This window comes from Rhinoraja longicauda, chromosome 9 (genome assembly GCF_053455715.1).
Source record: "Rhinoraja longicauda isolate Sanriku21f chromosome 9, sRhiLon1.1, whole genome shotgun sequence".
Classification (NCBI taxonomy): domain Eukaryota; kingdom Metazoa; phylum Chordata; class Chondrichthyes; order Rajiformes; family Arhynchobatidae; genus Rhinoraja; species Rhinoraja longicauda.
Window position 1 is genome coordinate 4,886,586 of NC_135961.1, and position 13,854 is coordinate 4,900,439.

The window sequence follows — 13,854 nt, forward strand, 5'->3', positions numbered from 1 at the left end:
TAATGTGTGTAGGGAGTGTTAATGCGCGGGGATCGCTGGTCTTTGGGCCGAAGGGCCTGTTTCCGCGCTGTACCTCTTATCTAGAATGCATCCACCTCTGCCTGAATAACTATTCAAATGCTCTGCATTCATTGCATATTGAGAAAGTGGTTATGACCCTCACCTTATTTAACCTGGCTCTGCCTTAAACGGTATTCCTTATTTTTAAAGAGTGGTTCAAAATTCTTTCCGTAAAGGAACGATCCTCTCCAGATCTCTCCTGTCTAAGCCTCTCTGGATCTTTGGTGTATCAATCAATCAATCAATCAATCCCCTCTAACTCTTCGAGTCTGAAGAAGGGTCCCGACCTGAAACATCACCCATTCCTTCTCTCCAGCGATGCTGCCTGGCCCGCTGAGTTACTCCACCTTCTTGTGACTATCTTCAGTGTGAACCAGCATCTGCAGTTCAGTCCCACACCTTCCCTCTAACTCTTCGTCAGACTTCTGTTTATCGTCAGACTACAGCTCCACCTTCGACACCCTGATCCCATCCAAACTCATCTCCCAACTCTTGGCAGAATCAGCAGCCCCCCTGCCACTGGATCCTCGACTTTCTGACCCACAGACCACAATCTGTGAGGGTAGGCCACAACACATCCTCCACAATCACTCTCAGCACCAGTGCCCCGCCCCCAAGGAAGCTGTCCGTCTCCTTCTGCTACTGTTGTGAAAGCATTAGCTTTCTTAACCTTTCAGTCCTCTTTTCAGTATTCCATCTTTTAAAACACGTCCAATGTCACCAAATCATGATATTAGACGTTCGGTCTGAAGAAGGGTCTCTTCCTGAAACGTCACCCATTCCTTCTCTCCAGAGATGCTGCCTGTCCCGCTGTTACTGCAGCTTTTTGTGTTTATATTTCACTGCATACAAAGCGCAGGATATTTTCACTGATGGTTAGTACGAACTTCAGCAATCTGTTCATGAAGTGAGTGGCTCTGATAGAAATAGCTCCCATATTTGTCTCAGTAAGGAATTCAACTAAGGAACTGAAGATATTCATGGAATAAACCTACTGCCAATTCAATTGTAAGCAGAACTAATTCTAAAAGTTGCTCATGTGGTTACAATAGAAGGAGTAGCTAAATTTGGTTTTTTTTAAAACCCAGTTCATTTAATAGTGCTCATGAGTAAGAACACACCACGTATTTTTGTGTAAAATATTAACTTCACAAATTAATCCAGGAGTTTGTGTCTACCTTCGCTGGAATTTAGAAGATTGAGGGGGGATCTTATAGAAACTTACAAAATTCTTAAGGGGTTGGACAGGCTAGATGCGGGAAGATTGTTCCCGATGTTGGGGAAGTCCAGAACAAGGGGTCACAGTTTAAGGATAAGGGGGAAGTCTTGTAGGACCGAGATGAGAACGTTTTTTTCCACACAGAGAGTGGTGAATCTGTGGAATTCTCTACCACAGAAGGTAGTTGAGGCCAGTTCATTGGCTATATTTAAGAGGGAGTTAGATGTGGCCCTTGTGGCTAAAGGGATCAGGGGGTATGGAGAGAAGGCAGGTACAGGATACTGAGTTGGATGATCAGCCATGATCATATTGAATGGCGGTGCAGGCTCGAAGGGCCGAATGGTCTACTCCTGCACCTATTTTCTATGTTTCTATGTTTCTATGTTTCGATTTAAACCAGCATCTGTAGTTCATTCCTACACACCAAATCATGAAATCATGTTTGACTTGGTTTGAGTTTACACTTTGCATCTGATGATGCCATAAATGTGCAAAAGTAAACTATGGAGGAATATCGGCACAATTTCCAAAAACCTGGCTTGCTCTTCTTTAGCATGTCAGTAAAAAAAAGAATCTTAGTCGGCTCTTTGAATGTAAATTGGTTACTCTTTTCCTTTACGAAAAATAAATTGCAGTTGTTTTTACATGTTCAAACTAAAAATGTCAGCAAAACACTTTGGCACTTCTGACAAGTTGAATAAGTGGTAACAAATTCAAGAGAGACACCTTTGGATCAAAGCTGTAAGCTTGGTTAGTGGAACAATGGAGGACCGGGCGTGGGGGTGGGGTGGGGTTGGGGAGCAAAGGGGGAACTGGCGCGGGGGAGGGAAATTTGTAACTTTGTAAGCGCCCTTTATGGGTGACTATTGCATACCTTGGCAAGGTGTGCAAGCAAAGGGTTTCACCGTGACTTGTCACGCGTGACAATAAAGTTTTCATTCATTCATCCAGCAAGTAGAGACACTGCCTCGCAGCACCAGAGACCTGGAGTCAATACTGACCTCCTTGGTGGGCTGTCTGTGTGGGGTTTGCACGTTCTCCCCTTGGGTTGATCCTGTTTCCAAGAGCCTGTGGCCACCGGAAAAGGTCCCCAGCGTGCAGGTACATGGTGGAATCTGGGGGATATTGTTGGGACCCACACCACCCTGGCCACTCACTCACTCATTTCACCCCTGCCATCGGGAAGAAGGTACAGGAGCCTGAAAACTGTAACGTCCAGGGTCAGGAACTGCTTCTTCTTTACAGCCATCAGGCTATTAAACATTACATCCTCACAAAAGCTCTGAACTACATAGACTATTGGTGTTATTATTGCACTTTTACTGTTTGTTTTTTATGTGTACATATGTGTGCGTGCGTATCTATCTATCTATCTATTCACAAAATGCTGGAGTAACTCAGCAGGTCAGGCAGCATCTCGGGAGAGAAGGAATGGGTGACGTTTCGGGTCGAGACCCTTCTTCAGACTGATGTCGGGGGTGGGACAAAGGAAGGATATAGGTGGAGACAGGAAGATAGAGGGAGATCTGGGAAGGAGGAGGGGAAGGGAGGGACAGAGGAGCTATCTGAAGTTGGAGAAGTATATAGATAGATTATAGATAGATAGATAGATAGATAGATAGATAGATAGATAGATAGATAGATAGATAGATAGATAGATAGATAGATAGATAGATAGATAGATAGATAGATAGATAGATAGATAGATAGATAGATAGATAGATAGATAGATAGATAGATAGATAGATAGATAGATAGATAGATAGATAGATAGATAGATGTGTGTGTGCGTGTGTATGTAAGAAAGAACTGCAGATGCTGGTTTAAATCGAAGGTAGACACAAGATGCTGGAGTAACTCAGTGGTACAGGCAGTATCTCTGGAGAGAAGGAATGGGTGACGTTTCAGGTCGAGACCCTTCTTCAGACAGATCATATATACATGTAATCTGTAAAAATGGGTATATGTGAGTGAGTATATATATGAACTTTTTTTTCTTGTTTATTATATTGTTTACAGTGCACTAACTTTTTCAGTCAGAGAGTTGTGAATCTGTGGAATTCTCTGCCTCAGAAGGCAGTGGAGGCCAATTCTCTGAATGCTTTCAAGAGAGAGCTAGATAGAGCTCTTAAGGATAGCGGAGTCAGGGGGTATGGGGAGAAGGCAGGAACGGGGTACTGATTGAGAATGATCAGCCATGATCACATTGAATGGTGGTGCTGGCTCGAAGGGCCGAATGGCCTCCTCCTGCACCTATTGTCTATTGTCTATTGTCTATTGTCTAAAGCACTTCCAAATGACCAACCATAAAGTGCTAAAGACCCAGTCTAAATTATGTGCTCCAATTTCAGATGGACCCGTGCAGTTAGAGTTCCTGACTCATGCGAAACCAGAACCAGTTCAGACACTCAGTCACCAGGATTGTCTATTGTCTATTGTTTACATATTCTGTTGTGCTGCTGCAAGTAAGAATTTAATTATTCGAACTGGGACATGTGACAATAAAACACTCTTGACTCTTGACTCTTGAATGTAGGGAGAGGAGATCAGGATGAATGTAAGTGGGTGCTTGGTCCTTGGCCCATATCGATGGGCTGAATGGCCTATTTCTCTGCTGTATCTTTCCCTTCCGCCCAATTGCTGTTCTATGTGGGAGGAATCCAGCCCTGTGTATTTCTGTGGTCCACTTTACAGACATATTGTGATACTTAAACCAGCGTACAGAAACGTACAGAGTGTGTACGTTCTCCCCGTGACCTGCGTGGCGTGCAAATGGCCACTTACATTCTGCTCCAGTTGTCCCGATACATGCGCTGAGATTGGTGCCTCTACGGAAACATCTAAGTCTTCGTGCTCACTCTCACTCCAGCAATCTGCAGTCAGAAGGAATTCACCATCATCAGAAAATTAGGACATCAGGAAACAGAATAAAACATATTGAGTCCAGTTGAGCTTAGTTTATTATGTATGTGTACCGAGGTAGATTGAAAGGTATTGGTAGAATCGGGCCGTGCGGGGCTGGGGAACTATAAGTTTGGAGGCATTGGGGGGTAGATCGCCGGAGATGGTGAGGTCCGTGATGGTGCTGATGATGAAGGTCTGGTGTTTGTCGGTGGGGTCATGGTCCAGGGATAAGTAGGAAGAGGTGTCTGAGAGTTGTCGTCTGGCCTCTGTCCGGTAGAGGTCAGCACGCCAGACTACCACAGCCCCTCCCTTGTCAGATTCGGGTAGAGGTCAGCACGCCAGACTATTCCGGTAGAGGTCAGCATGCCAGACTATTCCGGTAGAGGTCAGCACGCCAGACTATTCCGGTAGAGGTCAGCACGCCAGACTATTCCGGTAGAGGTCAGCACGCCAGACTATTCCGGTGGAAAGACAATACATGATTCCCTTCCCCTGGGTAAAAGACTGTACATATTCACCTTATCCATCATAATTTCATGCACCTCTATGAGATCACCCCTCAGTCTAATATAATCCAAGGAATAAAGACCTGCACAACCTCCCCCTCTCACTCAGACCCTCAAGTCCTGGCAACGTATCTTTACACTCCTCAGAGCTTAATCAGGGCGGCACGGTGGCGCAGCGGTAGAGTTGCTGCCTTACAGCGAATGCAGCGCCGGAGACTCAGGTTCGATCCTGACTACGGGCGTCGTCTGTACAGAGTTTGTACGTTCTCCCCGTGGGTTTTCTACGAGATCTTCAGTTTCCTCCCACACTCCAAAGACGTACGGGTATGTAGGTTAATTGGCTGGGTAAATGTAAAAATTGTCCCTAGGGTGTGTAGGATAGTGTTAATGTGCGGGGATCGCTGGGCGGCGCGGACCCGGTGGGCCGAAGGGCCTGTTTCCGCGCTGTATCTCTAAATCTAAAAATCACACCTTTCCTATTGCAGGGTAATAGGTGTACACAAAACTGTGCACAAATCTCTAAGTGCAGCCTCACTGACGTCTTGCACAACTGTAACATGACATCCCAATTCTTACACTCAGCGCCCTGGCTGATGAAGGCCATTTCAGTTTAGTTTATTGACAAGTGCACAGAGGGACAGTGAAAAGCTTTTGATGCGTGCTACCCAGTCAGCGGAAAGACAATGCAGAATTACAATTGAGCCATTTACAGTGTATCATTATCCTCTAAAAAAGAGCACATATACCTTCTGTTTTTGCTTCCGAAGGGGGTAGAACATACTCAATAGCAGCCAATCCCAGTTTGTTAATCCATCTGAAAGAAGGAGGAGAACATCTTCAATTGGGTACATCTTCAATTCAACAAATAGCGGGCAAGGTCAACGAATCTACCAAATATTTTCCCAAATGTTAACCTGCCACTATTGAAATACAGGTATTTTTGCAAATCTTTAAAAGTGCAGTTGAAAACCTTTGGCACTCTTTCCAGGCCTCAACAATAAAAGAATCAAATCGAATGTATGATAATGACAGACACAAAATGCTGGAGTAACTCAGCGGGACAGGCAGCATCACTGGAGAGAAGGAATGGGTGGCATTTCGGGTCGAGACGTGTCTTCAGATGTAGAGCTTGGTGCTCCATTGGTGTATTTTGTACAGTAATAGAATAAACTCATTAAGGGACTCACTTATTTAATTTCGATTTATGTTCTTTAAAAAAAAAAAAAATGTATATTATTTATATATTTCGAGAGACATTTCTGCTTTTGAGAGACATACTAGAAGAAACCTTTTGTCCAAATGGCAAACTGAGTCATTGCAAATGTACCTGTACGTTATGTAAGAAAATAACTGCAGATGCTGGTACAAATCGAAGGTATTTATTCACAAAATGCTGGAGTAACTCAGCAGGTCAGGCAGCATCTCAGGAGAGAAGGAATGGGTGATGTTTCGGGTCGAGACCCTTCTTCAGACTGAAGAATGAAATAAAATACCAGAGAAGGAATGGGCGACGTTTCGGGTCGAGACCCTTCTTCAGACTGAAGAAGGGTCTCGACCCGAAACATCACCCATTCCTTCTCTCCTAGATGCTGCCTGACCTGCTGAGTTACTCCAGCATTTTGTGAATAAATACCTGTACGTTATGCATCTTATGAAAGTATCCTGCACCATTTCTTCTCTTTGTTTCTTGTTTGTTTGAGATTCTTTGTTTTGCATTCACAAGGTATGCCAAGAGTCGCCACATAAAGGGTGCCGACTAAGTTACAAAGTAACTTTATGTCTTTATCAACCGAAAGTCTGCAGCCTCCTTTTGCTCTGGTATTTTATTTCATTCTTCACATGTGTAAATTATAATAATTCATTCTTAATTGTTTACTGTATGTATATTGTTACTTGCGAGCAAAGCACCAAGGCAAATTCCTTGTATGTATACATACTTGGCTAATAAAATTTATCCAATTCAATTCAATTCAATTCAATTCCTTGGCTAATAAAATTTATCCAATTCAATTCAATTCAATTCCTTGGCTTATAAAATTTATCCAATTCAATTCAATTCAATTCCTTGGCTAATAAAATTTATCCAATTCAATTCAATTCAATTCAATTCCTTGGCTAATAAAATTTATCCAATTCAATTCAATTCAATTCCTTGGCTAATAAAATTTATCCAATTCAATTCAATTCAATTCAATTCAATTCCTTGGCTAATAAAATTTATCCAATTCAATTCAATTCAATTCAATTCCTTGGCTAATAAAATGTATCCAATTCAATTCAATTCAATTCAATTCAATTCAATTCAATTCAATTCAATTCAATTCAATTCAATTCAATTCAATTCAATTCAATTCAATTCAATTCAATTCAATTCAATTCAATTCAATTCAATTCAATTCAATTCAATTCAATTCAATTCAATTCCTTGGCTAATAAAAGTTATTCAATTCAATTCAATTCAATTCAATTTTTTCACCAGTGTTGAAATCAGAGTTGACCCTGCACAGTCACCTCCTCAGACGTTGCCAGGAGGCTGTGGAGAAGCCGAGCGGTGGGTTCCCGCGGCTGGGCTCTGTGTCTGCGCCGCGGAGCCGTCAGCAGGAGAGGACCCAGCGGCGGACGAGGAAGGGGCCGGCTTTCGAGGTTGAGGACGGGCACCGACGGTCGAGGTCGGCCGTCGAGGGTGTGCCTCGGCGGTCAAGGAAGGGGCCGCTTGCCAAGGACGGGGGCCGCGGTCGAGGACAGGGCGGTGGTGGGGGCCGGAGTTCGGACGCGCCGCCAAGACCAATGAGCGACCCGGCGAGGGGAGGGGGCGGGGGGTGGGGACTGCCGAGAACAAAGGGGGAACCAGCGTGGGGGAAAACGCTGAGAGAACAAAGGGGGACCCAGCATGAGGGGGCCACCAAAGAACAAAGCAGGGGACTAAATGGAATACTTTGTAACGTTGTCGGCACCCTTTACGTAGCGACTCTTTGCATACCTTGTGTATGCAAAACAAAGAATCTCACTGTGACAAAGTATCATCATCCAGTTTACTCTCTACTACAATCTCACTACAACAGAGATCTATGCATTCTTCACTCTTCCTCACTGATCTGTAAGATTACAAGTTAGCATCTCCTCACCATAACTTACTTCTCTTTATTTTCCAACGATCCGAAATTTGGTGACATCGGACATTGGATTTCAAAACAAAAGATGTAAACTGAGAAATACATTCAGTTTACCATGAAACAAACTGCAGCATTGACCTCTAAAGCCAGCCTCTCCCAAGGACACTTACGTGCTCATGTCTTCAGCATTCTCTGCAGCAAAGTAGAAGCTCTTGTGTTTCGAGTGGCTGGCCTTTATTGCACTTGATTCGAAAATAGACAAAAAAGGGACAAATTTAAAACTGTGCACGGTGGCGTAGCGGTAGAGTTGCTGCCTTACAGCGCCAGAGACCCGGGTTCGACCCTGATTACGGGTGCTGTCTGTACGGAGTTTGTACGTTCTCCCCATGACCTGCGTGGGTTTTCTCTGAGATCTTCGGTTTCCTCCCACACTCCAAAGACGTACAGGTTTGTAGGTTAATTGGCTTGGTATAAATGTAAATGATCCCGAGTGTGTGTAGGATAGTGTTAATATGCGGGGATCCCTGGTCGGTGCGAACTCGATGGGCCGAAGGGCCTGTTTCCACACTGTATCTCTAAACTAAACTACACTAAACGAAGAATTGCTCAAATTTTACTGTAAAATTGTTGATAGTCAAATAAACAAATACTTCCAGTATTTGTCCAGAACTTTTGTTGTACTAAAAACAAGCATGGTTTGTAAAAACATTCCTGTTTCAGAAAATGGTCTGCTTCAACTGAGATAAAATTGATAATTTCCAAATGTCATAATTTTATTGCTTTTTTACAAAGCCCTTCATTGTCATCATATTTGGCCAAAATTTAGTTGATCTAAATAAGCATTTATTTTTTCCCATGTAGAAAAATTGTACAGTGTTTTCTTACGATGAACATCCTTAAATTAATTCTGATGGCAGGCATGTGTCTGTTTACGTTTACGTTTACGTTTATGTTTACGTTTATGTTTATGTTTATGTTTATGTTTATGTTTATGTTTATGTTTATGTTTATGTTTATGTTTATGTTTATGTTTATGTTTATGTTTATGTTTATGTTTATGTTTATGTTTATGTTTATGTTTATGTTTATGTTTATGTTTATATTTATGTTTAGAGATACAGTGTGGAAACGGGCCCTTTCGGCCCACCGGGTCCGCGCCGACCAGCGATCCCCGCACACTAACACTATCTTACACCCACTAGGGACGATTTTTACATTTACCAAGCCAATTAACCTACAAACCTGGGGATAACCTACTTTGGGGATATCAGCTATTCAAGCCAAAGAGTATATTTTGTTAAATGCTGATTGATGCCTTAGCAATCCTTCTGCACGAGAAATCAAACTCATCACATGACGAATAAAATAAATATTGAGAATAATACTCTAGCATTTAGTTATTTAGTGATATATAAAATCAACAATAGATCTATATTTAAAAGCGTTCATATTCCGTGCTTTCATTGCAGAATTAAAATGGACTTTATGTTCACCCCATCTGCTGTAAAAACACATTGACATCTAGAAACACTGAATCTTCGGAATCTGAACCCGGTTATTTACTAATCTCAGGCTACAGTGAGGGATTGTAGAAAGCAAAGCGTATTCAAGGCTTTGGTTGAAATCAACCCATCAAGTCTACTCCACCATTCAATCATGGCTGACACCCGTACTAATCAAAAATCTATCCATCTCCGCCTTAAAAATATCCACTGACTTGGCCTCCACAGCCTTCTGTGGCAAAGAATTCCACAGATTCACCACCCTCTGACTAAAGAAATTTCTCTTCGTCTTCCTCCTAAAAGAACGTCCTTTAATTCTGAGGCTATGACCTAGACTCTCCCTCTAGTGGAAACATCCTCTCCACATCCACTCTCTCCAAGCCTTTCACTATTCTGTATGTTTCAATGAGGTCCCCCCTCATTCTTCTAAACTCCAGCGAGTACAGGCCCAGTGCCGACAAATACTCATCGTAGGTTAACCTATTCATTTCTGGGATCATTCTTGCAAACCTCCTCTGGACCCTCTCCAGAGCCAGCACATCCTTCCTCAGATATGGGGCCCAAAATTGCTCACAATATTCCAAATGTGGCCTGACCAGCGCCTTATAGAGCCTCAGCATTACATCCCTGTTTTTGTACAGAAGCCCTCTTGAAATAAATACTAGCATTGAGTTTTCTTTCTTTACTACCGATTCGACTGCAGATTGACTTTCTGGGAATCCTGCACTAGCACTCCCAAGTCCCTTTGCACCACCGATTTCAGAATTCTCTCCCCATTTAGAAAATAGTCTACGCCTTTATTCCTACTATCAAAATGCATGACTCCACACTTTGCTGCACTATGTTCCATCTGCCACTTCTCTGCCCACTCTCCCAACCTGTTCCAGTACTCCTGCAGAGTCCCTGCTTTCTCTACACTACCTGCCCCTCCACCTATTTTCATATCATCCGCAAACCTGGCCACAAAGCCTTCAATCCCCTCGTCCAAATCGTTAATACTAGACGGGAAGATGGGGCGAGTGGTGGGATCCCGTTGGAGGCGGTGGATTATGTGCTGTGTGTGACAGCTGACGGGATGAAAGGTGAGGACTCGAGGGACCCACTGTGCTTGTTGTGACTAGGGGGAGGGGGAGGGGGTGGGGGAGGGGGAGGGGGAGCAAGAGCGGAGCTGCGGGGTACCGAGGAGACCCTTTGTTAGTATAAGAAAATAACTGCAGATGCTGGTACAAATCGAAGGTATTTATTCACAAAATGCTGGAGTAACTCAGCAGGTCAGGCAGCATCTCAGGAGAGAAGGAATGGATGACGTTTCGGGTCGAGACCCTTCTTCAGACTGATGTCAGGGGGGGCGGGACAAAGGAAGGATATAGGTGGAGACAGGAAGATAGAGGGAGATCTGGGAAAGGGGAGGGGAAGAGAGGGACAGAGGAACTATCTAAAGTTGGAGAAGTCGATGTTCATACCGCTGGGCTGCAAGCTGCCCAGGCGAAATATGAGGTGCTGTTCCTCCAATTTCCGGTGGGCCTCACTATGGCACTGGAGGATGCCCATGACAGAAAGGTCAGACTGGGAATGGGAGGGGGAGTTGAAATGCTCGGCCACCGGGAGATCAGTTTGGCCAACGCGGACCGAGCGCAGGTGTTGAGCGAAGCGATCGCCGAGCCTGCGTTTGGTTTCGCCGATGTAAATAAGTTGTTAGTAATTGGCAATGTAAGCAGAAATCCATCCCTGATTAGTAAATTTCTACTGAGTTACAAAACACAGAATTACAAATAGTTCTATGTTTTAAATTTGGAACCATTCCACTTCCAGTTTCATTTTCAGTGGCCATAGTAGGCTATAGGACCAGCATCTATGTTGTGTGACTTAATTTCCTTTGGAACAATTCATATTTCTTACACAAGCACATATTGGACAATCCTGGTGACTGAGTGTCTGAACTGGTTCTGGTTTCGCATGAGTCAGGGACTCTAACTGCACGGGTCCATCTGAAATTGGAGCACTTTACGGCTGGCTGGTCATTTGGAAGTGCTTTCTTTTGAATTAAAAATTAAAGTGCAATCCACTCTGACGTGTTTTACTTTGAGTTATTGAGGAAAGGCAAATGGTGTAATTGGAAACACTATTCATTAAACAACGATTTCTCGGAAGCTCCTAGATACATTGCAATCAATCTAGAATATTTTTGCAATGTTAATCTTTCATGTGTGAGATCAAGCTAGTTGTTAATCTTTCCAAGATTTATATGTAAAGTAGTATAAATTTATTTTGGCATGTTAAATAGCATAATATTTAACATGCCAAAATAAATTTATACTACTTTACATATAAATCTTGGAAAGATTAACAACTAGCTTAATGATGTAGAAATTGAAAGAGTGTATGAAAATAAATTCTTGGGAGTGATAATAGATCATAAACTCTGTTGGAAACCTCACATAAAACATATCAAATCAAAACTGTCTAAATCCATTGCAATACTGCACAAAACTAAGGACATCTTGATTCAAATGTCACTGTATACGTTATATTGCTCACTCATTATTCCATATATTACATACTGTGTGGAAGTATGGGGAAACACCTACAAAACTAGCACTAATTCAATCTCTATATTGCTAAAAAGAGCCATAAGAATTGTCAATAAGGCTGGTTATAATGACCAAACCCAACCCATCATTTATGAAATCATATGCCCTAAAGTTTATGGACCTAGTAGACTTTAATACTCTACAAATAATGTTTAGAGCAAAAAGAAAGAACACTTCCTGACTGTGCCCAAGGTTTGTTTTCAGTGAGGGAGAGCAGGGATCCACTCAGGTATGTTTGAAAAAGAGAGGGTAAGGGCAAAAGTGAAATATAGATGTGTGACTGTTAAAGGGGTCAATTTATGGAATAGTTGCAACAATGAATTAACAGAGTGTAGTAATATGTGTAAATTCAAGAAAATGGTGAAAAATATTATATTTGAAAGATACAAAATATGTGATCAGCAATGAGAAATTACTGACATGACAGAAATGATGGTTCTTGACTATATTTGTGTTTCTTTCTATGCTTTGTTTATCTGCTTCTGACCAATGATGTTATGTTTTTTTAAATTATATTTTGTTAAGTATTAAGGGTAGGCACAATAAACTTTGGCTTCTGCCTGCACCTTTTTTTTTTCGGTCAGAAAATATCCTGTGTGATTATATATTTTTATTTTGATACAATGATTTAGCACTATTTAACTTTCACAACTGTATGGTCAATCTGTTGTATTGTATTGACCGGAAAAATAAATAAATAGATACAATCTCTTTTGCTCTCCATACACACACACACACACACACACACACACACGCACGCACGCACGCACGCACACACACACACACACACACACACACACACACACACACACACACACACACACACACACACACACACACACACACACACACACACACACACACACACACTTGTTAAAATCAACAGCAAGTAAACAATTGCATATGTTATAAATCAAATGGAAACAGAATCTGCTGCAAATATTCAGCAGGTCAGGCAGCATCCTTAGAGAGAGGACATTTAACGTCCTGACAGTCCTTTCAGGTGAGGCAGAGGATCACTTGCACCTCCTCCAACCTCATCTACTGTATCCGCTGTTCCAGGTGTGGACTCCGAAATATCGGCGAGACCACGCGCAGGCTCGGCGATCGTTTCGCTGAACACCTCCGCTTAGTCCGCCCAAACCTACCCGATCTCCCGGTTGCCAAACACTTTAACTCCCCCTCCCATTCCCACACCGTCCTTTCTGTCCTGGGCCTCCTCGATTGTCAGAGTGAGGCCCAGCGCAAATTGGAGGAACAGCACCTCATATTTCGCTTGGGCAGCTCACACCCCAGCGGTATGAACATTGACTTCTCTAACTTCCACCCTAGCTTCCTCTCTGTCTCTCCCCATCCCAGTTCTCCAACTAGTTCTACTGTCCTCCTGATTACATTTTACTGATTGTATGCTTCCCCTCAATAGACAATAGACAATAGGTTCAGGAGAAGGCCATTCGGCCCTTCGAGCCAGCACCGCCATTCAATGTGATCATGGCTGATCATTCTCAATCAGTACCCCGTTCCTGCCTTCTCCCCATACCCCCTGACTCCGCTATCCTTAAGAGCTCTATCTAGCTCTATATTGAATGCATCCAGAGAATTGGCCTCCACTGCCTTCTGAGGCAGAGAATTCCACAGATTCACAACTCTGACTGAAAACGTTTTTCCTCGTCTCAGTTCTAAATGGCCTACCCCTTATTCTTAAACTGTGGCCCCTTGTTCTGGACTCCCCCAACATTGGGAACATGTTTCCTGCCTCTAACGTGTCCAACCCCTTAATAATCTTATACGTTTCGATAAGATCTCCTCTCATCCTTCTAAATTCCAGTGTATACAAGCCTAGTCGCTCCAGTCTTTCAACATACGACAGTCCCGCCATTCCGGGAATTAACCTAGTTAACTCTCAGTTAACCCTCAGTTAACAATGAACCGTTCCACAGTCCCTTAGCAACATGCTCT

General features: G+C 42.9%; 1 protein-coding gene across 2 annotated transcripts in view; it reads right to left on the reverse strand.

Annotated features, from left to right (window-relative positions):
* ipcef1 (interaction protein for cytohesin exchange factors 1) overlaps positions 1–13,854 on the reverse strand; it is a 130,156-nt gene that overhangs the window by 29,258 nt on the left and 87,044 nt on the right. For both annotated transcript variants that reach the window (XM_078404713.1, XM_078404714.1), the window contains exons 6-8: positions 7,973–8,044; positions 5,436–5,503; positions 4,064–4,152 (exon numbers count right to left, since the gene is read on the reverse strand). In XM_078404713.1, the coding sequence (XP_078260839.1) occupies positions 4,064–4,152; positions 5,436–5,503; positions 7,973–8,044 (229 nt within the window). The remainder of the gene's footprint in view (positions 1–4,063; positions 4,153–5,435; positions 5,504–7,972; positions 8,045–13,854) is intronic.